Source organism: Entelurus aequoreus, linkage group LG06 (assembly GCF_033978785.1).
Source record: "Entelurus aequoreus isolate RoL-2023_Sb linkage group LG06, RoL_Eaeq_v1.1, whole genome shotgun sequence".
Taxonomy (NCBI): domain Eukaryota; kingdom Metazoa; phylum Chordata; class Actinopteri; order Syngnathiformes; family Syngnathidae; genus Entelurus; species Entelurus aequoreus.
The window spans coordinates 38,669,266-38,694,569 of NC_084736.1; the positions used below are offsets into that span (position 1 = coordinate 38,669,266).

Consider the following 25,304-nt stretch of genomic DNA (forward strand, 5'->3'; position numbering starts at 1 on the left):
GTCTCCCTTACTGTTCATCATTGTCATAGACTTTGTCATGAGGAAGTCTGTCGTCGGAGCAAACATCTGCATTAAGTGGGGAGGGGGCAGACTGGCAGATCTGGACTTTGCGGACGACTTGGCTCTGCTTAGCCATTCCTACGCTGCACTCCAAAAATTGACCAACAATCTGCATGAGCAAGGGGAAAAAGTCAGCCTACGTATAAGCCAAGAGAAGACCAAGGCCATGACCGTCGCACAAGACCAAAACGTTCCACTGCTCACCGTAGGCGAACAAGGCATAGAGTACGTTGAGAACTTCATGTATCTTGGAAGCAACATCTCAAACACTGGAGACGCAGAAAAGGATGTACAGACCAGAATCGGAAAAGCTGCAGGAGTCTTCCAACGCCTCCGGAACATCTGGTCATCAAAATCTATCAGTACGTCCACAAAGCTGCACCTCTATATGTCAGTGGTCATCTCTACAGTGACCTATGCCTGTGAGACGTGGATGAAGACATCAAGCATTACTAACAAGCTGGATGTCTTCCACCGACGGTGCCTCAGATACATCTTGAGGATCTTATGGAGAGACCACATCACCAATGAAGAGGTGATGAGAAGGGCAGGGGTAGCACCATTGTCTGACATAGTCTCTGACATGAGAAGGAGAATGGCTGGACACGTAGTCCGACTGCCAAGAGAGAGACCGACAAGTGTGGTAATGGACTGGGTGCCAGAAGGGGGAAAGAGGAAGAGAGGAGGGCCAAAGAAGGCGTGGAGACAAACAGCCAAGGAAGACCTGAGAGAGATGGGAGTCAGCTGGTATGGAGCAAGAAGGGTCGCCAGTGACCGGAACAAATGGAGGGGGCTCGTCGCCCAATGTTCCAACAGGAATGGGAGGAACTAAGTCTAAGTAAGTATGTTACTGCATACGTCAGCAGACTAATTAGGAGTCTTTGTTTGTTTACTTACTACTAAAAGACAAGTTGTCTAGTATGTTCACTATTTTATTTAAGGACTAAATTACAATAATAAAGTAAGATTTTTTGTTACAATAAAGACAACGATGACATTATTTGTGCTGCCCTTTATTTAGAAAAGTATCTTAATACATTTAGGTTTGGTATCGGGACTACCCTAGTCTGCATAACATGTAATGGCAGTACTTTGGTCACAATCTTGCTTTACAGTCGATCTTCAAACTACTTTCTAGCGGTCTGTCAAAAACAAGCAGTTTTGTGAGTCCTGGCAGCGTCAACCATGTTTGTGATGTTTGAGTCAGACACGCTTCTCACAAGGGTCGGAAAAATATCATATATTAAGACGGCGTGGCTCGGTTGGTAGAGCGGCCGAGCCAGCAACTTGAGGGTTCCTGGTTCGATCCCCGGCTTCTACCATCCTCGTCACATCCGTTGTGTCCTTGGGCAAGACACTTCACCCTTGCTCCTGATGGGTCGTGGTTAGGGCCTCGCATGTGTGAATGTGGAAATAGTGTCAAAGCACTTTGAGTACCTTGAAGATAGAAATGCGCTATACAAGTAAAACCCATTTACCATTTACCCATCCATCCATCCATCCATCTTCTTCCGCTTATCCATTGAATTATATTCTTAGAAATAGCCACAGCGATGAATTTTAGCATCCATGTACGTGCCAGAGTCTGACCGGGAGTGAGAAGAAAGCAAAGAAGAAGGAAACAAAACCTGAAAGATTTGTTGTTTTTTTTTCTTTCAAAGCTACACTATATTGCCAAAAGTATTTGGCCACCTGCCTTGACTCACATATGAAGTTGAAGTGCCATCCCATTCCTAACCCATAGGGTTCAATATGATGTGGGTCCACCTTTTGCAGCTATTACAGCTTCAACTCTTCTGAGAAGACTGTCCACAAGGTTGCGGAGTGTGTTTATAGCAATGTTCCACCATTCTTCCAAAAGCGCATTGGTGAAGTCAGGTGAGAAGGCCTGGCTCTCAGTCTCCGTTGTATTCTTCCATTTTCTTATAATAAATAAATCACTGAGAGCGGCCCATTCTTTCACAAATGTTTGTAGAAACAGTCTCCATGCCTAAGTGCTTGATCTTATACGACTGTGGCCGGGCCAAGTGATTAGGACACCTGGTTCTCATCATTTGGATGGGTGGCCAAATACTTTTGCCAATATATTATACTTGGTCCAGCTCCCAGCTGGGAGACAGACTCACCAACGTGTCTTGGGTCTTCCCCCGTAGCCTCCTAACCAGATGCCCGAGCCACCTCATCTGGCTCCTCCCCATGTGGAGGAGCAGCAACTTTACTCTGATGACCTCCCGCATGAAAGAGATACTTACCTTCTCTCTACAGAGGAAGCTCATTTTGCCCGCTGGTATCCATGATCTGTCGGTCACGACCCAAAGCTCATGACCAAAGATGAGGATGGGAACGTAGACAGATTGGTAATTTGAGAGCTTTGCCTTGTGGCTGAGCTCCCTCTTTATCACAACAGACTTATGCAGAGACCGCATCATTGCCTATGCTGCAGCAATCCGCCTGTCCATCTCACGACCCACTCTACCAATCGCTGACATACCATTACAAATGGTCTATTTACTGTTATTGAACGTACCTCTTCATTGTATCCACCATTGCCATAAATACTAAGCACGGACCCCACCATTAAATGTCGTTTCTGGGATAATCCTTCTGTAGATTGGTACAGTGGTGGTCAAAAGTGTACATACACTTGTAAAGAACATAATGTCATGGCTGTCTTGAGTTTCCAATCATTTCTACAGCTCTTATTTTTTTGTGATAGAGTGATTGGAGCACATACTTGTTGGTCACAAAAAACATTCATGAAGTTTGCTTCTTTTATGAATTTATTATGGTTCTACTGAAAATGTGAGCAAATCTGCTGGGTCAAAAGTATACATACAGCAATGTTAATATTTGCTTACATGTCCCTTGGCAAATTTCACTGCAATAAGGTGCTTTTGGTAGCCATCCACAAGCTTCTGCTTGAATTTTTCACCACTCCTCTTGACAAAATTGGTGCAGTCCAGCTAAATTTCTGACATGGACTTGTTTCTTCAGCATTGTCCACATATTTAAGTCAGGACTTTGGGAAGGCCATTCTAAAACTTTCATTCTAGCCTGATTTAGCCATTCCTTTACCACTTTTGAGGTGTGTTTGGGGTCAGTGTCCTGTTGGAACACCCAACTGCGCCCAAGACCCAACCTCCGGGCTGATGACTTTAGGTTGTCCTGAAGAATTTGGAGGTAATCCTCCTTTTTCATTGTCCCATTTACTCTCTGCAAAGCACCAGTTCCATTGGCAGCAAAACAGGCCCAGAGCATAATACTACCACCAACATGCTTGACGGTAGGTTGGTGTTCCTGGGATTAAAACCTCACCTTTTCTCCTTCAAACATATTGCTGGGTATTGTGGCCAAACATCTCCATTTTTGTTTCATCTGACCACAGAACTTTCCTCCAGAAGGTCTTATCTTTGTCCATGTGATTAGCAGCAAACTTTAGACAAACCTTAAGGTGTGGCTTCTGGAGCAAGGGCTTCCTTCTTGCATGGTAGCCTCTCAGTCCATGGCGATGCAAAACACACTTGACTGTGGACACTGAAACCTGTGTTCCAGCAGCTCCCAATTCATTGCAGACCTGCTTTTTGGTGGTTCTCGGTTGACTCTTGATCCATCCATCCATCTTCAACCGCTTATCCGGAATCGGGTCGCGGGGACAGCAGCTCCAGCAAAGACCCCCAGACTTCCCTCTCCAGAGCAACATTTGCGACTTCCTCCTGGGGAATCCCGAAGCGTTCCCAGGCCAGAGAGGAGATGTAATCCCCCCATCTGGTCCTTGGCCTGCCGGGGGGCCTCCTCCCAGTGGGACGTGCAACGAGGACCTCCCTAGGGAGACGCTCGTGAGGCATCCGCACGAGATGCCCGAACCACCTAAGCTGGCTCCTTTCCAAGCGAAGGAGCAGCGGCTCTACTCCGAGTCTCTCTCGGGTGACTGCACTTCTCATCCTATCTCTAAGGGAGATGCCAGCCACCCTTCTGAGGAAACTCATTTCGGCCGCTTGTATCCGCGATCTTATTCTTTCGGTCATTACCCACACTTCATGACCATAGGTGAGAGTAGGAATGTAGATAGCTCGGTAGACCGAGAGCTTTGCCTTCTGGCTCAGCTCCCGTTTCGTCACAACAGTGCGGCAGAGAGACTGCAATACTGCCCCAGCTGCTCCGATTCTCCGGCTGATTTCCTTCTCCATCTTTCCCTCACTCGTGAACAAGACCCCGAGATACTTAAACTCCTCCACCTGGGACAGAGTCCTGTCCCCTACCCGGACTGTACAAACCATCGGTTTCCTGCTGAGAACCATGGCCTCAGATTTGGAGATGCTGATCCTCATTCCAGCCGCTGAACACTCGGCTGCGAACCGATCCAGTGAGAGCTGAAGGTCACGAACCGAAGGTGCCATCAGGACCACATCATCTGCAAACAGCAGTGACGCAACCTTTATCCCCCCGAGACGTATTCCCTCTCCGCCATGGCCACGACTCCGCCTAGAAATCCTGTCCATGAAAATCACAAACAGGATAGGTGACAGAGCGCAGCCCTGGCGGAGACCAACCCCCACTGGAAACGGATCCGACTTACATCCAAGCACCCGGACACAACTCTCGCTTTGGTTGTACAGAGATTGGATGGCCCTTAGCAGGGTTCCCCTCACTCCGTACTCCCTCAGCACCTCCCACAAGATCTCCCGAGGGACGCGGTCATACGCCTTCTCCAAATCCACAAAACACATGTAGACTGGATAGGCATACTCCCAGGCCCTCTCCAGGATTCCCGCAAGCGTAAAGAGTTGGTCAGTTGTTCCACGACTAGGACGGAATCCACATTGCTCCTCTTGAATCTGAGGTTCGACTATCGGCCGGACCCTCCTTTCCAGTACCTTGGCGTAAACTTTCCCAGGGAGGCTGAGTAGTGTGATACCCCTGTAATTAGCACACACCCTCTGGTCCCCCTTTTTGAAAAGGGGAACCACCACCCCAGTCTGCCACTCCCTCGGCACTGTCCCAGACTTCCACGCAATGTTGAAAAGGCGTATCAACCAAGACAGCCCATCAACACCCAGAGCCTTCAGCATTTCTGGACGGATCTCGTCAACCCCCGGAGCTTTGCCACTGTGGAGTTGTCTAACTACCTCAGTGACTTCCCCCCGAGAGATCGACGTCGATCCCCCATCATCCTCAGGCCCTGCTCCTATCAGGGAGGGTGTGTCTGATGTATTTGGGTTCAGGAGTTCCTCAAAGTGCTCTTTCCAACGCCCTACGACTTCCTTACTTGAAGTCAGCAAAGTCCCATCCTTGCCGTACACAGCTTGGATGGTTCCCTGCTTCCCCCTCCTGAGGTGCCGTATGGTCTTCCAGAACAGCTTTGGTGCCGCCCGATAGTCCTTCTCCATGGATTCCCCGAACTGCTCCCACACCCTCTGCTTAGCCTCGTCCACAGCCACGGCCGCTGCCCTTCGGGCCCGTCGGTACCTTGCAACTGCCTATGGAGTCCCCTGGGATAACATACCCCGGTAGGACTCCTTCTTCAGTCGGACGGCTTCCCTGACCACCACTGTCCACCAGGGTGTTCGAGGGTTACCGCCCCTTGAGGCACCTAAGACCTTCAGGCCACAGCTCGCAGCTGCAGCTTTAGCAATAGAGGCTTTGAACATTGCCCATTCCTGTTCAATGTCCCCAACCTCCACAGGGATGGCAGAGAAGTCCCGCCGGAGGTGGGAGTTGAAGTCCTTCCGGACAGAGGACTCCTCCAAACGTTCCCAGTTCACCCGCACTACACGCTTGGGTTTGCCAGGTCTGTCCAGAGGTTTCCCCCGCCATCTAACCCAACTCACCACCAGATGGTGATCAGTTGACAGTTCAGCCCCTCTCTTCACCCGAGTGTCCAAAACATACGGCCTCAGATCAGCTGATACGATTACAAAATCGATCATTGATCTTTGGCCTAGGGTGCTCTGGTACCAGGTACACCTATGAGCATCCTTATGCTTGAACAATCACGCCAGTCCAAGTATCACTGTCATTGCCCACGTGCGCGTTGAAGTCCCCCAGCAAGACTATGGAATCCCCTGCCGGCGCCCCATACAGGACCCCATGCAAGGTATCCAAGAAGGCTGAATACTCTGAACTCCTGTTCGGTGCGTATGCACAAACAACAGTCAGAGTTTTCCCCCCTCCAACCCTAAGGCGAAGGGAGGCGACCCTCTTGTCCACTGGGGTGAACTCCAACGTACAGGCACTCAGCCGGGGACTCGTGAGTATCCCCACACCCGCCTGTGCCCTCACGCCCTGAGCAACTCCAGAAGTGAACAAGGTCCATCCCTTGTCCAGGAGTGTGGTTTCAGAGCCCTTGCTATGCGTAGAGGTAAGCCCCACCAGATCCAACCGGTAGCGCTCCACCTCTCGCACCAGCTCAGGCTCCTTCCCCACCAGCGTAGAGACGTTCCACGTCCCGAAAGTCAGCCTCTGCTGCCCCGAATTGGTCCGTCCGGAGCCTCCACTTTCACTGCCATCCACTTGGCAGCGCACCCGACCCCACTGGTTCCGACCGCGGGTGGTGGGCCCACGTGGCAGAGAAGATGGTGTGTCCACGTAGCTTCTTCGGGCTGTGCCCGGCCGGGCTCCGTGGCAAGCCCGGCCACCAGGCGCTCGCTGACGAGCCCTACCTCCGGGCCTAGCTCCGGAGGAGGGCCCCGGGCTTCCTCCGGGCCGGGTAACGCATCCTCTTTTAGTGTAGTTCATGGGGGGTATCGTAACCCTGATGGGGGGGGCATTCGGGTACTACACCTTGCCCAAGGGTGACCCGGAACTATGTAAGGCAGGGGCGTTCAACTCCCTGAGGCTTAATACAAGCCCACATACCTTGACTCTTGATCGTCCTGACTAATTTTCTCTCAGCAGCAAGTGATAGCTTGCGTTTTCTTCCTGATCGTGGCAGTGACAAAACTGTGCCATGCACTTTATACTTATCAACAATTGTCTGCATAGTTGCTCTTGGGACCTTAAGCTGCTTTGAAATGATTCCAATTGACTTTCCTGACTTGTTCAAGTCAATTATTCTTTTTTTCAGATCTGTGCTGAGTTTCTTTGACTTTCCCATTGTGGCGTTTGTAACCGAGTCTAATGACTGCATCACATGAGCTCTATTTAAATGGGCTCAGAGAAGTCAACAGGTGTCATCAATCATAATCACTCACATGAAGTTAAGAGGCCATGAAGCTAATTTGATTTGATTGTAACTTTTCTACATCACCAAAATTGATCATGTATGTTGCTGTATGTATACTTTTGACCCAGCAGATTTGCTCACATTTTCAGTAGACCCATAATAAATTCATAAAAGAACCAAACTTCATGAATGTTTTTTGTGACCAACAAGTATGTGCTCCAATCACTCTATCACAAAAAAATAAGAGCTGTAGAAATGATTGGAAACTCAAGACAGCCATGACATTATGTTCTTTACAAGTGGATGTAAACTTTTGACCACAACTGTAAGTAAGTACATTTTATTTTTACAGATAAAATATAGATAGCCTGGAATGCCAGGGTTTTAAAATTAGTTATTGGGATCTTTAGAAGTTCCAAAAACTAATTTGGGATGGACTGAGGTGCCCCACCATGCAACTGAAGAGTAGGAGCGTAACAAGTTAGTAATGTACTGAGGGGCCCCACCATGCAACTGAAGAGTAGGGGCGTAACAAGTCAGTGATGTACTGAGGGGCCCCACCGTGCAACTGAAGAGTAGGGCCATAACAAGTCAGTGACGTACTGAGGGGCCCCACCGTGCAACTGAAGAGTAGGGCCATAACAAGTCAGTGACGTACTGAGGGGCCCCACCATGCAACTGAAGAGTGGGAGCATAACAAGTCAGTGATGTACTCAAGGGCCCCACCATGCAACTGAAGAGTAGGAGCATAACAAGTCAGTGATGTACAGAGGAGCCCCACCATGCAACGCATGCAAAGTCAGGACTACAATCTTCAACTGAATTTGACTGGAAGCCAATGAACACTGGATCAAAAGGGGGTGATGTGGACTGTTCTGGTCTAAAGTCTGGCAGCTGCATGTTGTACCGTCTGAAGTCTCCTTAGCGTTGACTTGTTGAAGAGAGAACTGCAATAATCAATACCAGATGAAATGAACGTGTGAATGATCATTTCCAGATCCAATTTTGACAGCAAATTTCTCACTTTAGAAATATTTCTGAGGTGATAAAAACAGTTTTTGGTCAGTTGACGACAGAGACCCTCCAAAGACCGAGACTGATCCAACACAAGCCCAAGGTTTCTGAGACTAGTTCTAACAGATGAGCACTGAGGGATCTTTTTATTGGGAGCAATTATCAGAGTTTCTGTTTTGGTTTTCCAGGTTGGTAAAACCGTCTTTATAGAGGTTTGCACACTTGAAGAGACTTCATTGACACCAAACACAAAAGGTAAGTCGGCACTTCTTAAGTCCTCACAGGAGACTGGCGGTTCATGTACTGATTTGAGCTAGAAATAAAAATGTACTATTTATACAGATATCCGCTGAGGTAAATAATTAACCAGGTCACAAATAATGGCAAATCTCAAATGGCTCATTTGGAACAAAGCACAATTGTACAAAACTACACAACTAATACTAATACACCCCCATACCATCACAGATGCTGGCTTTTCAACTTTGCGCATAGAACAGTCCGGATGGTTCCTTTCCTCTTCGTTCCGGAGGACACAACGTCCACAGTTTCCAAAAACAATTTGAAATGTGGATTCGTCAGACCACAGAACACTTTTACACTTTGCATCAGTCCATCTTAGATGAGCTCGGGCCCAGGGAAACGTTTCTGGGTGTTGTTGATAAATGGCTTTGGCTTTGCATAGTAGAGTTTTAACTTGCACTTACAGATGTAGCGACCACCTGTAGTTACTGACAGTTGTTTTCTGAAGTGTTCCTGAGCCCATGTGGTGATATCCTTTACACACAGATGTCGCTTTTTGATGCAGTACCGCCTGAGGGATCGAAGGTCACGAGCATTGCCGCTTACATGCAGTGATTTCTCCAGATTCTCTGAACCTTTTGATGATATTACGGAGCGTATATGGTGAAATCCCTAAATTCCTTGCAATAGCTGGTTGAGAAATGTTGTTCTTAAACTGTCAACAAATGCCTGAGCAAATTGTCAAAGTGGTGACCCTCGCCCCATCCTTGTTTGTGAATGACTGAGCATTTCATGGAAGCTGCTTTTACACCCAATCAAGGCACCCACCTGTTCCCAATTAGCCTGTTCACCTGTGGGATGTTCCAAATAAGTCTTTGATGAGCATTCCTCAACTTTCTCAGTCTTTTTTGCCACTTGTGCCAGCTTTTTTGAAACATGCTGCAGGCATCAAATTCCAAATGAGCTGATATTTGCAAAAAATTAAGTTTCTCATGAAATATCTTGTCTTTGCAGTGTATTCAATTAAATATAAGTTGAAAAGGATTAGCAAAGCATTGTATTCTCTTTTTATTTACCATTTACACAACGTGACAACTTCACTGATTTTTGGTTTGGGCAAGGCCTACATGGTTTGTATTCAAATTTTCGGCACTTGTGGGGATTGCAAATACACAAAAACCAGTAACAGGCAAGAAAAGCAGGTTTTATATAATATGACCCTTGTAATATGCATAATATGTATTTAAAAGGGGATATGACTGAAACTATGTCACAATATAAGCGTTTTATATCAGTCAATATTGATAAATGACTTTTTTTTTCCCCCACTCATTTTGACTTTGTCTTCTCACTCCATGCAGTGAATCAACCCAGAGACAACAAGATGGTGCAACCAGACATGATAGTTGATACTGTTACCTGATTGGTTGTTAACGTGTCACGCCCACTGATCACTTCCTGCGTTGCCAGGTGACCATAGAGTAAGTGCCTTTGTTCATGCAACCGACCTGGCTTTGTAACTTCCGGTTTCGTCCGACCAAAACATATATTTGTATAGAACGTTTTACCAAACTTATTTTTCATTGATATTGATATATTGATATCTATTGATGTGGTTTTATGGGCCCAGCCCTGCCTGGTCTTATTTGTTTTGTCTTGTGAAGAATCCCGGGCACTAGTGGAATGTTTGAAGGTGCGATACAAATAAACTTTGATTGATATTTTGGCTGTACCAAGTCTGATAGATGCAGACAGGTCAAAACTAGTGGTTCCATTACCTATTAAACTACAATGAAGCTGGTTTGAATGTAAATACATATTGTATGTTACAGGAATAAAGGAATTACAGGTACAAATATGTCCTCATTCTGACACATTTTCAAACATCTGCTGTAAGAGTAATTTTTTGGTAATAAAACATGACATACCGTATTTTCCAGACTGTCAAGGGCACCGCTAAATAAGCTGTGACCACTACATTTTAGAAAAAAATGTTTTTCCCCCAGATATATACTTTGCAAAATGAGTTATTTACACAGACATACATTCATTGTTTCCAAACAGTGCCTGTTACATGGCAGTAAAACGGCTGATGAAACAAAACAGAAGGTTTTGTCATGGACCCACCAGCTAAACCACAGGTGTCTAAGTCAAGGCCCGGGAGCCACATCATTTTATATGGCCCGCAAATGTCTTTAAATGAATGTGCGCCAATAAAGTACTTTAATTTTTTCTCCTAAATGTATTCAATTTGAGAGAGAAAAATACATGTACTGCATGCATTTGCATATCTTTTTAACTTTGATATCGTCGATTAATGCAACAAATATATTATCTTACATTCCATAAAATGTATAACAATTTGAATAAATATTTTTCCTGCCGCACCCACAAACCTTTAGAAGTAATGAATAATTTCCACATATTAGTCACACTGAACTATAAGTTGCAGATGTATACATTGGGAAATTAGTTATTTACACATAAGTATTTTGTAAATGTTTATTTACATACCTTGATTTTTTTTAAACGCTGTCTAACACGGCAGTGAAACGGTGGATCAAACAAAACAGAAGTCATGGTCATGTACACACTAGCTGCAGAAGCTAGCTCTCCAATCAGCTAAACAGACTCAATAACTCCACGGTGACATTTTGGTGAATTTACTGAGGAATTTGTGAAACTGAAACAATACAAAAAAAATGCCATTGTAAGTTAATAATACTAACACTGATGCTAACGATGCCCGCTTAATCACATTACTGTAGCATGTACAAATACGCATGACAACACTCCGACAGACATCACACATGGGACGGTTTAGTAAGTAAGAATTGTTTTAGTTCTATTGTAAAACTTCCAAACGTTGCTTAGGGTGATAAATGAAGAATCCATACGAGTAGGAACGCTATGGACAGCTACAAGGTGAAACAGCACTTCTACTTCCAATTGAAAGCACTAAATGGAAGGACATTGCATCACCTGCAGTGAACGAACTCCATTCACCCAGCCATTTTCTACCGCATGTCCCTAACGGGGTCACGGGGCGTGCTGGAGCCTATCCCAGCTGCACACGGGCGGAAAGCGGGGTACTCCCTGGACAAGTGGCCACCTCATCACAGGGCCAACACAGATAGACAACATTCACACACTAGGGACCATTTAGTGTTGCCAATCAACCTATCCCCAGGTGCATGTTTTTGGAGGTGGGAGGGGCCTATCCCCAGGTGCATGTCTTTGGAGGTGGGAGGAAGCCGGAGTACCCGGAAGATAATGCCAAAGCACAAACAATAACACAGCTTTTCAGTGTGTTTGCTAGTTGTTTAAAAAAAAAAACACCATTTGTTTTATGGTCGTCAGCGAAGAAAAATCCATAAATTAGCTGCACTGTTTTGTTAGCCGCAGGGTTCAAAGAGTAGGCAAAAAGTAGCGGCTTATAGTCCAGAATTGACTGTACATGGTTGTGGTCAGGATGCTACGCTGGCTAACAAACATTGTACTTATGGGAATAATTATGGCAGCTTTCCCAAAGGCTTTGCTTTATGAACAGGAAATGAAAATCTGATTGCTTCCTGTCAAGTTTAATGAGAGCTGAGGCTTTTATCTGCAAACCACAGGAAGTGCTTAAGTGAGATATCAGGTGTTTGGGTGGCACTTTTTGCAGAAGAACAAACTAACCGCAGCAGATGAAAGTAAAATATTTACCAGACGTATTCCGATTGTTTCTGGGCTCCACTCGGAGACCCAGGTGGCAAGAATCCCTGCAAAGCATTTTTTTACCGAACTGGCGCAAGACGAGAGATGGCGGTAAGAGGTGGCAACATAACATGTTTACCACTGTATGTCCGCAGGGAGGGAAATCCATTTTCTACCAGCAGCACGGGGTTGCAAAGACATAAATATTAACAAGATGGTAAATGATGGGTGTGACTACAAGGTACATAGAACCTCTCAGACTGTGCTGCTGTGTGATGCTAGCATGCACAATGTACACAACAATCAGTGCATTCACATGTTGGCAAGAAAAGAATATTTAAGAACACAAGCTGCCTTTTCACCATTTGGTTTAACAATAACAATAATTCTTATTCTCTGGGAAGTTTTAGCACAACAAGTGTTGAAAAGGTAGCCGTAGATGCAATATGGAGCATCATTGCCCAGGACAATGGCTGTCAAACATGGAGGACTGTCATGTGCAAAGTCAACGACTCAACAGTGCCACAAGGGCCGAGCTTTTTTCTCCTCCGAGCATCCATTGAGACATGACCATGCCATGCAAGCATGATGCTGCCAGGAACTTACTGGGCATTGGTGGAGTCCATACTGTACTCCTCCTGATACCTGGATGCAGCACAGATAGGCAGGGTTAGGGAAGCAAGGGCAGGGGAAGGAAGGAAGCAAGAGAAGAAGGAAGAAAGAAAAGGAATCCACAGCACATTGCTTCTGTCGGCTTGGAATCAAGTGTCAACAAATAAGGAACAAATGCGTTTAAAGAGATGGAAGCAAAGATGCTACATATACATAGCAGAGATGCTACATGTGATGCAAACCATGGGAGACACCTTCTACACACTTCTTTTGAGGGCCACATCGGAATTATGGCTGGCCTACACACACACACACACACACACACACACACACACACACACACACACACATACATACATATATATATATATATATATATATATATATATATATATATATATATATATATATATATATATATATATATATATATATATATATATATATATATATATATATATAGGCTCCAGCGCCCCCCGCAACCCCGAAGGGAATAAGCGGTAAAAATGCATGGATGGATATATATATATATATATATATATATATATACACACACACATAAACACATTTACATATATACACACGCACACACATATATATATATATATATATATATATATATATATATATATATATATATATATATATATATATATATATATATATATATATATATATATATATATATATATATATATATATATATATATATATAAATCTCCTGAGGATTGAGGAAACCCCTCATGAAACAGGCCTGTAGAGATGAAATAGTCTTGTGATTTTTTCCCACACATACATACATATATATATATATATATATATATATATATATATATATATATATATATATATATATATATATACATACATATATATATATATATATATATATATATATATATATATATATATATATATATATATATGTATGTATGTGTGTATATATATATATACAGTATATATATATATATATATATATATATATATATATATATATATATATATATGTATATGTGTACATATATATATATACACACATATATATTATATAATATTTATTTTCATATATATATACATATTTGTGTATATATATACATATATATGTGTATATATGTATACTTATATATGTGTATATATATGTATGTGTATATGTATGTATGTATGTATATGAGTGTGTATATACATACACACATATATGTGTATATATATGTATATGTATATATACGTGTATATATGTATGTATGTGTGTGTATTTGTATATATACACATATATGTATATATATTTTTATACATACATACATTTAAACGCATCGTTGCACAATTTGCATATGCAACTTTTGTTTTATTACATATATATCTTTTTTTTCATTATTTTAATTGTAATTTTATTTTACATTACCTATTAACTTGCTTTGAAATCGTAAGTCAAGGTGACAAACAGATATTTGAGTATTTATTTTAATTTGAGATGATTTGGCGGGCCAAAATAAGTGGTGTCATATGCCACCACAAATGGCTTGGCAGGTCAATATTGCCCACTTTAATGGCGTGGTATGCCAGACTCAATGGTGGTGTGCTACTTTATTTCTGCAATAGTGCCTTGCTCGTAGGTGATGGTTTAGCAGCTGAGTGTAAAGACTTCTGACAGGGACTCATGGCTTCTCTAAATGGGCTAATGGAGTGTCCATTACAGCCAGGAAGACCTGCATATTCTATTAGGCTATGTCTACATTAAGTTGGATAACTCCTTAAAGGAATAATTATTTAGCCTAAACCCCGTGTCAGCCACACTAAACCGGCGTTTAAGGTTCCCGTCCTTGGAAATGTTTTTACACGGGTAAGTTGCGCCATGTATTTCTTGAATCTCTGGCTCTTAGCTTTGTATGGACTCATCGATTGTTTACAAACTGAGTTTGGAGAAGAAGTGACGCCAAGAAGTGACGTGAGAAAGAACGCGCCACAGCCAGCTTCGTAACTCGGAGGAAAACGCGCAATTGCAGCTATTTGGGATACAACACTTCTCAGACGGCAACATAGCCAAGTTGAGTTTTGGATAAGTCCTGGAAGAACGGCAACCTGGTGGGATATGTTTGTCACCCAGTGTGTTGTGTCAGAGGAACGGCAAGAAAACATTCCAATGTCCAGGTCAGCTGTGATTCTACTTAGCGAAAAACTGTGTCCATTTGTCGAAGGGGAGACAACGAGAATGTGGGCTCCCGTGGACGAGGGAAAGCAGCGAATGCATTTGGATATCAGTGTAGTTTAAGTCATATTTGATATCATCCATCCATCCATCCATCCATTTTCTACCGCTTGTCCCTTTTGGGATCGCGTGGGGTGCTGGAGCCTATCTCAGCTGCATTCAGGCGGAAGGCGGTGTACACCCTGGACAAGTCGCCACCTCATGGCAGGGCCAACACAGATAGACAGACAACATTCACACTCACATTCACACACTAGGGCCAATTTAGTGTTGCCAATCAACCTATCCCCAGGTGCATGTCTTTGGAGGTGGGAGGAAGCCGGAGTACCCGGAGGGAACCCACGCAGTCACGGGGAGAACATGCAAACTCCACACAGAAAGATCCCGAGCCCCGGGATTGAACTCAGGACTACTCAGGACCTTCGTATTGTGAGGTACATGCACTAACCCCTGTCCCACCGTGCAGTGTGGTGGAAGTCATATTTGATATCAGTGTGGTTGAAGTCATATTTGATATCAGTGTGGTTGAAGTCATATTTGATATCAGTGTGGTTGAAGTCATATTTGAGCAAGTCACACTGCATGAGTACAACATTCTCTAATAGTCCCAATAAAGCCAAGGAGGGAAGATGACAACAAGAACAACATCTCGGAGATCACAGGTGGTCACTTGACAGATCTCCCCTCACAATAAACATGCTATCTGGCTGCTTTAGCACCTTTTCCAACATAAGACCAATCATGTAGGTAGCATGGCGTGCCCGTCACAAACGTTAGCGTGCGACCAGGACTAGGACATTGAAGTTAGCGTGCGACCAGGACTAAGACATTGAAGTTAAGACTAAGACATTGAAGTTAGCGTGCGACCAGGACTAGGACATTGAAGTTAGCGTACGACCAGGACTAAGACATTGAAGTTAGCGTGCGACCAGGACTAGGACATTGAAGTTAGCGTACGACCAGGACTAAGACATTGAAGTTAGCGTGCGACCAGGACTAGGACATTGAAGTTAGCGTACGACCAGGACTAAGACATTGAAGTTAGGACTAAGCCATTGAAGTTAGCGTGCGAGCAGGACTAAGACATTGAAGTTATGACTAAGACATTGAAGTTAGCGTGCGACCAGGACTAGGACATTGAAGTTAGCGTGCGACCAGGACTAAGACATTGAAGTTAGGACTAAGACATTGAAGTTAGCGTGCGGCCAGGACTAAGACATTGAAGTTAGGACTAAGACATTGAAGTTAGCGTGCGACCAGGACTAGGACGTTGAAGTTAGCGTGCGACCAGGACTAAGACAGTGAAGTTATGACTAAGACATTGAAGTTAGGACTAAGACATTGAAGTTAGCGTGCGGCCAGGACTAAGACATTGAAGTTAGGACTAAGACATTGAAGTTAGCGTGCGACCAGGACTAGGACGTTGAAGTTAGCGTGCGACCAGGACTAAGACAGTGAAGTTAGGACTAAGACATTAAAGTTGGCGTGCGAGCAGGACTAAGACATTGAAGTTAGCGTGCGAGCAGGACTAAGACATTGAAGTTAGCGTGCGAGCAGGACTAAGACATTGAAGTTAGCGTGCGAGCAGGACTAAGACATTGAAGGAAGGAGAAACTCTCACCTCTGTGCAGCTGAGTTAGAAAGACAAGAAGTGGAGAGCACTATGGATGCATGCTTTCAGGACCACTTACTGACACAGTGAGGAGGGAGGGCCTGGCACACACACATGGTCTCTGCAGCACTTTCAAGGGCAAATGGGAATTGTAGTTTTCAGGGGCCAATGGCAATTGTAGTTTTCAAGGGCAAATGGGAATTGTAGTTTTAACGTAATACAAAAAGGTTGTCACTTCATATTTTCTGCTGGGCAACAGACTGGTGCAACATTCAAATATTACACTTGCTACAAAACACGGCTGCTAGACTTTGGACAAGGACAATAACGTTTGAGCATCTTACACCTATACTGCCTGTATATACCTATATATATATACCTATACTGTATATACCTTTATATACATATATACCTATACATATACCTATATTGTATATGCCTTTATATACATATATACCTATATATATATATATATATACCTATACTGTATATACCTTTATATACATATATACTAGGGGTGTGGGAAAAAATCGATTCGAATTCGAATCGCGATTCTCACGTTGTGCGATTCAGAATCGATTTTCATTTTAAAAAAACTATTTTTTTATTTTGTTTACTTTTTATTAATCAATCCAACAAAACAATACACAGCAATACTATAACAATGCAATCAAATTCCAAAACCAAACCTAACCCAGCAACAGTCAGAACTGCAATAAACAGAGCTATTGAGCGGAGACACAAACACGACACAGAACAAACCAAAAGTAGTGAAACAAAAATGAATATTATCAACAACAGTATCAATATTAGTTACAATTGCAACATAGCAGTAAAAATCCCTCATTGACATTATCATTAGACATTTATAAAAAATTTTAAAAAAGAACAATAGTGTCACAGTGGCTTACACTTGCATCGCATCTCATAAGCTTGACAACACACTGTGTCCAATATTTTCACAAAGATAAAATAAGTCATATTTTTGGTTCATTTAATAGTTAAAACAAATTTACATTATTGCAATCAGTTGATAAAACATTGTCCTTTACAATTATAAACACTTTTTACAAAAATCTACTACTCTGCTTGCATGTCAGCAGACTGGGGTAGATCCTGCTGAAATCCTATGTATTGAATGAATAGAGAATCTTTTTGAATCGGGAAAAAAAATCGTTTTTGAATCGAAAAAAAAATCGATTTTAAATCGAATCGTGACCCCAAGAATCGATATTGAATCGAATCGTGGGACACCCAAAGATTCGCAGCCCTAATATATATATATATATATATATATATATATATACATACAGTATATATATATATATATATATGTATACAGTATATATATATATATATATATATATATATATATATATATATATATATATATATATATATATATATACATATATATATATATATACATATATATATATATATATATATATATATATATATATATATATATATATATATATATATATATATATATATATATATATATATATATATATATATATATATATATATATATATATATATATATATATATATATATATATATATATATATATATATATATATATATATATATATATACCTATATACATAAATGATAAATGGGTTATACTTGTATAGCGCTTTTCTACCTTCAAGGTACTCAAAGCGCTTTACCCATTCACACAAACATTCACACACTGATGGTGGGAGCTGCCATGCAAGGCGCTAACCAGCAGCCATCAGAGGCAAAGGGTGAAGTGTCTTGCCCAAAGACACAACGGACGTGACTAGGAAGGTAGAAGGTGGGAATTGAACCCCAGTAACCAGCAACACTCCGATTGCTGGCAGAGCCACTCTACCAACTTCGCCACGCCGTCCCTATACTGTATATACTTTAAATAACTATACATATACCTATATACCCATTTACATATATATATACATATACAGGACTGTCTCAGAAAATTAGAATATTGTGATAAAGTCCTTTATTTTCTGTAATACAATTAAAAAAACAAAAATGTCATACATATTCGATTCATTACACATCAACTGAAATATTGCAAGCCTTTTAATTTTTTTAATATTGCTGATTATGGACATACAGCTTAAGAAAACTCAAAAATCGTATCTCAAAAAATTTGAATATTTCCTCAGACCAAGTAAAAAAAAAAAAGATTTATAACAGCAAAACAAAATCAAACATTTGAAAATGTCAATTAATGCACTCAGTACTTGGTTGGGAATCCTTTTGCACAGATTACTGCATTAATGTGGCGTGGCATGGAGGCAATCAGCCTGTGGCATTGCTGAGGTGTTATGGATGCCCAGGATGCTTCAATAGCGGCCTTTAGCTCATTTGCATTATTGGGTCTGGTGTCTTTCAGCTTCTTCTTCACAATACCCCACAAATTCTCTATGGGGTTCAGGTCAGGGGAGTTGGCAGGCCAATCAAGGACAGTAATGCCATGGTCAGCACACCAGTTACTGGTGGTTTTGGCACTGTGGGCAGGTGCCAGATCATGCTGGAAATGAAAATCATCATCTTCATAGAGCTTTTCAACAGATGGAAGCATGTAGTGCTGTAAAATCTCTTGGTACACAGCTGCATTGACTCTGGACTTGATGAAACACAGTGGACCAACACCAGCAGCTGACATGGCTCCCCAAACCATTGCTGACTGTGGGAACTTCACACTGGAGTTCAAGCAACTTGGATTTTGCTCCTCTCCAGCCTTCCTCCAGACTCTAGCGCCTTGACTTCAAAATGAAATACAAAACTTGCTTTTGTCTGAAAACAGGACTCTGGACCACTCTGCAAATGTCCAGTGCTTCTTTTCCATAGCCCAAGTCCGACGCTTCTAGAGATTTTAGAGCACTACATGCTTCCATCTGTTGAAAAGCTCTATGGAGATGATGATTTCATTTTCCAGCATGATCTGGCACCTGCCCACAGTGCCAAAACCACCAGTAACTGGTGTACTGACCATCGTGCCCCAACTCCGGGCCTGGCTCCAGAGGGGGGCCCTGGTGCACCGCGTCCGTGCGAGGGAAATCAGAGTTTCGGTTGTTGCATTTTCATAGAGGTCTTCGAGCTGCTTTATGTCTGATCCCTCACCTAGGACCTGGTTGTCTTGGGAGACCCTACCAGGCGGCATAGAAGCCCCCGGACAACATAGCTCCTAGGATCATTGGGACACGCAAACTCCTCTACCACGATAAAGTGGCAGCTCAGAGAAGAGTTTATATATATGTTTATAAACATAATATGAATTTAAAAAAAAGAAAAATATATTTAAAATATCGATGCAATCATAGTAGTATCGACTAAATACGCTCTTGTACTTGGTATCATTACAGTGGCTGTCAGGTGTAGATCCACCCATGGCATTTGTTTACATTATGACGCCAGTGAGCTATTGTATCCTCCTACGGTGTGTAGTGAAGCATGTTTAGCTATTCCTCGTCCTCCAGTGATAATAATACTTGTAAGAAACTTACTTTATTTGTCACCATGAAGACCAGGATTAGTGATTTAGAAGTACTAAAACACTGTCGACTGCGGATGGATGTTAGCTGCTAGCCATGTTAAAGCACCTCTTCCTGAGGGTGTTTCAGTGTCATAAATTCACCTTTATCTTTACTTTTTACACCAATATGCGTCCATTCTCCCTTTTCTGTCTACACTCTGTGTCTGCTTGTAAGTACTCCGTGTGTGTGCGCTGCCGAACATGCTCCTCTGCTCGTAAAACCAGCAATGACACGATGTGACGACGCCCCGTCATGCCCGTTAAAAAAAAAAGAAAGGGGGCGCTACTTTTTAGAGTTGGTATAGTACCGAATATGATTCATTAGTATCATGGTACTACACTAGTACCGGTATACCATTCAACCCTAATAGCAGCATAAGCTATTATAATAATATAATGACAATAATGGTTACTATTCAGGTCAAATGAAGTATTGTTTTTATGGAGGGTTTTATGGGCAGCTACAAGCTGTTAGCCACCTTCTAGCTGCTGTATTCTAGGTGCATAAAAAAAGAAAACATGTGTTTTGTCTTACATAAGGATTGGGAATGAAGCAGTTCCCCTTTCACAATGGAACACAAATACTGCAACTCCCATTTTCACTTTCTCTGAGCCGCCTAATTGAATGGGTGTAAAAAGTGCTTCGAGGGTCTCAAACAAACACACTCGTCATGCATGACATAAGAGACCCACACTGCACACGTGTGTTCACACCACAGACATCTTATAAGTAGACGCAGCATTGGCTGCTGTGACACGAGAAATTTGGGCCGCCATCTTGAAGTGGTGATGAGGAGCTGGCGAGCAGCCTACACTGACAGTTGACAGGTAGAAAACAAAGATGCTGGGTTGGTGTTCAGCGTTTTCCTGCTCAAATGAACGGACTGTTGAAAATAGGAATCGGGGGATTACTTTTCACAAGTAAGATTTAACATTAACGTACTATTGGTTGTATTTTGTGAAGAAAATATTACCACAGAGTTGAGAAGGAGCAAAGATCTTCAATAGTACTGAAATAGTAGCCGCATCTCTGCAAACCTATAGTGGCATCATGCCTTCAGTGTGCATATTGTAAATAGTTCTCTGCAAAGCTATGACATTTTCTATTTTGTCTTCATTATTTTGTCAGAATGCACCAGAATGCTTCATTTGTATGTGAAAATCACAAATAAATCTTCTGGGGGAGGATGACCCCCCTACAGGGGTTTAGTTTACAAACTTTCAGCCCCACCTAAAAGACAATTCACCAGCCGCCACTGATTATGATGCATTCTCATTTTAGGTAAAGTATAAGACAATACTTTCTTAACAGTATAATTGTAACCAGGAATAAGTCTTCAAGTAACAATATTCAAATACTAACATTGTTGGGTAAGACAGAATTTGGTTTTATTCTGAATCCAGTGAGAGACATTGGTGGTTTTAGCTGATATAAAGACTTTCAGGTGATTTTATATGTTTATGTTTAAGTATTTGGCAGACGCTTTTATCCAAAGCGACATACATAAAAAATACATATAAAACAATCACTGTAAACATGATCATTTAAGGGAATAATGTAATACAAAATATCAATACAAAGTGTCAAGACAGAATAAACTCTTTGCTGCTGCAGCAACAGAGATACAGTCTAAAAGATATATAGATATCTAATGTATTGTTTAAGTAGGATATACGCATGTATTTATATAACCTAATCATATTGTTTCTTCCAACTTAAAAATAGCTGACCGTTTTTTCCCCTTCTCTGGGATTATATTCCCAGTTTTGATCTAGGATGTCTGGTCACTTATCACATATAAGAATATTCTATTACTGTTAAGCAAACTATGAATAATAAAACATGTGTCCTTTATCATAGCTAAACGTATGACAAAAAAACGTGTGAAAATGAGTGGTATTCAGTGAGGTAAGATGAATTAAATGCGCTGACAGTTCATTGCTCCTGCCAAATGAATTGCACTGAGTGGAGCGGATCACCACTCCAAGATGGCGGCCCCGCGTCTCGTCAGCGTCAGTAGGCAGTAGCGCGCGATGCTGCGTACCCTTAGAAGATGTCTATGGTTCACACATTCATCTGCAAGTTGTCAGCATTCTATTAGGTGGTTTGTCTTCGGTTGACTCCATTCAGGGGGGACATGATTTCATCTCATTAAAACATGGGGGAAGAGATCAAGATGAAGTAGTAATAGTTCTGTGAGTGGGCTAGAAGCACCGTTAAAAGGCAGAAGATGGATGATGTGGGACTGTGTAATGCAACAACAAACAAGCTATGAAATTCTGCAATGTAATTTTCCCTGCTCAGCTAGGAGATAATGTCCTCTCTCTATTGTCTGATATTTCCCTTTGGATCTTTTTTGCTCCCCATATCTATTGGAGTCTTTGACAACGGAGACATGGCATCCATCACGTGTGACAAGATGATGAGATGATGAAGCAACAAGAAACACAACTTGATGGATGTAAAATATGTGCTTTGCTCTTCATCAAAGTGCCTCTCTGCTGCTGGCTGAAAGTGGAATCTGCTGACCGACCGTTCTTATTCAAATCCTAGGCAAAGCATCCCAGCACAAGGCTCATTTCTCCACAATATGTTGGCAAGTGTGTGCAGACTAAATAAATCTGTTTAGACCACAGTCTGCTCTTGAAAACCCTCCAAGACTCGATGGCAATACTGTCAATAAAAGCCATTTCTATACACAGAAACATACGAGGGAGGATGATTTAAATGTGAAAATAAATGAGAGTATTGATCTCCCTCCATTACTTATGTACAAAGAGGACACAAATCCCATGGTGACCACATTTCACCGTCTAAAGATCCCTGTCAGCATCACAATCAGCCTTCTCCAAACCCTGGAAACCATCTCAAAAGCCTGTTATCACAATAGATCACATGTGTCAAACTCAAGGCCCGGGGGCCAGATCTGGCCCACCATATCAACTTATGTGGCCCCCGGAAGCGTGGAAATAAAGTAACTAAACTTTTCTTCATAAATGTATGACAAAAATAAATGTACTGCGTACAATGACATATTTACACTTGAATCATCTCTAATAATAAAAAAAAATATTATATCATCATACATTACAAAACAATGTTATCAAGTTCAAGTTAAAGTACCAATGATAGTCACACACACACTAGGTGTGGCGAAATTATTCTCTGCATCTGACCCATCACCCTTGTTTACCCTCTGGGAGGGGAGGGGAGCAGTGAGCAGCAGCGGTGGCTGCGCCCAGGAATCATTTTTGGTGATTTAACCCCCAATTCCAACCCTTGATGCGGAGTGCCAAGCAGGGAGGTAATGGGTCCCATTTTTATAGTCTTTGGTATGACTCGGCCGGGGTTGTTCAAATAAAGATAAATACTTAAATATTTGCTTGATTTATGATTTCAAAGCTAGTAATCAAACAAACTGTTCATGTAAAAACATTTTCCAGTAAAATCCACTTTCAATATAATACACTATAAAGCACAACAACTGTAGATTTTACAGTATAAAAAACTTTTAGGTAAAAAACAGTGGTACCGTTTTTCCATCCGATGTATTTTTTAAATTTTATATGCGGTAAAAAAAAACTTCAAATATTACGGTTAAATTGTGGCGACTGAGCTGCCAGTTTCATACAATACAATTTAAAGATTTGCTTTCGTACAGCCTACGTAAAAAAAGTACACGTTTTATATATATATACACATTTATATTCATACTGTACATTATTCACGGTTAAAAGCGGCAACCATAACTGCGATGTGGCCCTCAATGACACGCCTGCAATAGATGCTAGATTTGACACAGAGTGCTAACACATAGAATGGCTCACATTTGAATCAGGATGTAACGATAAAAAGTATTCATGAGTTCATAATGTTTTAAATTAAAATGACAGTAAAACTAGTGATGGGTACCTTTAACATTTGAACCAGTACAGGACCACTGCCTGGGAATCAATACTGGTACTAAACAGTACAAATTGTTGGTACTTTTGTGTGCATCAATAAATATTGTTTATTATAAAATTACTTTTTTTTTAATGTGATATTTAAAAATGAGCCGTCTATGATAACTGTATTGTCCTTTTATGTCTGCAGTTTCATTTACAATCCACTTGCACTTCCAATACATTAGATGGCAGTAAATTAAATTTAAATTGGTTATACTTGTATAGCGCTTTTCTACCTTCAAGGTACTCAAAGCGCTTTGACACTATTTCCACATTTACCCATTCACACACTGATGGCGGGAGCTGCCATGCAAGGCGCTAACCAGCAGCCATCAGAGGCAAAGGGTGAAGTGTCTTGCCCAAGGACACAACGGACGTGACTAGGAAGGTAGAAGGTGGGAATGCTAGCTATCCTCCATGAAAACCTACTTTGTATGATCACATACATTTTGTCTTAAAGTCCAGTTTAGAGAAGTATTTAATCTTGGATGCAGTATATAATCCTCCATATTGGCAGACACATTCATTTGATTTAATGTTATTGCAAGCAATTAAACAATATTTTTGCATCTGACAAAACACACCCACAAACGCTGGTTTACTCTAATAAAAATGCCGTGTTTGTTATAAATACAGTTTTGAAAAAAAGGAAAAAAAAGGAAAAAAAAGTCTGGCTTCTGCTGGAGAGACATGTGTCTGCTCGCACTTCTCCCAGTGTGGCGAGTCAGAGTACTGCTAGCTTGTTGTCACTTATTCTGCAGCCGAGTAGTCGCAAGAATTATCCCTGGGATCACTAGCGCCCTCTACCACCATGAGGCGGGAGAACTGCGTGCCTCACCCAGTGCGTCTTCGCAGCCGTTTTATGATTGCTCAGCACAAGAAATACGTTACACACATAGAGTTGTTGACAAAATACACTGTACATTATATACCTCAGCTAACTAAACTATGGAAATTTATAATATAATTCATATAGCAATACGGTCTCACTGCACAGCAGGCCAGCAGTTAGCCGAGTCATTGCGCAATCCATGGTGAGGCTCAACTGGCTGCTGACTCACCGCAAGTCTCTTCTCAGTGTTTGAAGGGCAAATGTGAAAATTCAGCGATTTTGAATAAAAATAATCTAAAACTGGTGAAGTTAAATGGAAAATAACTTTATAGTATAATCACTGGATACATATAACAATTTAATTATTTTTTTTCTTTTTAAATTTTTTT

The 25,304-nt window shown here is 41.8% G+C and overlaps 1 protein-coding gene across 6 annotated transcripts in view; it reads right to left on the reverse strand.

The window, feature by feature from the left end:
• The window catches only part of kcnt1b (potassium sodium-activated channel subfamily T member 1b), a 306,811-nt gene that overhangs the window by 141,156 nt on the left and 140,351 nt on the right, over positions 1-25,304 (reverse strand). For all 6 annotated transcript variants that reach the window (XM_062050715.1, XM_062050714.1, XM_062050713.1 and 3 more), the window contains one exon: positions 12,782-12,820. In XM_062050715.1, coding sequence (XP_061906699.1) covers positions 12,782-12,820 — 39 coding nt within the window. The remainder of the gene's footprint in view (positions 1-12,781; positions 12,821-25,304) is intronic.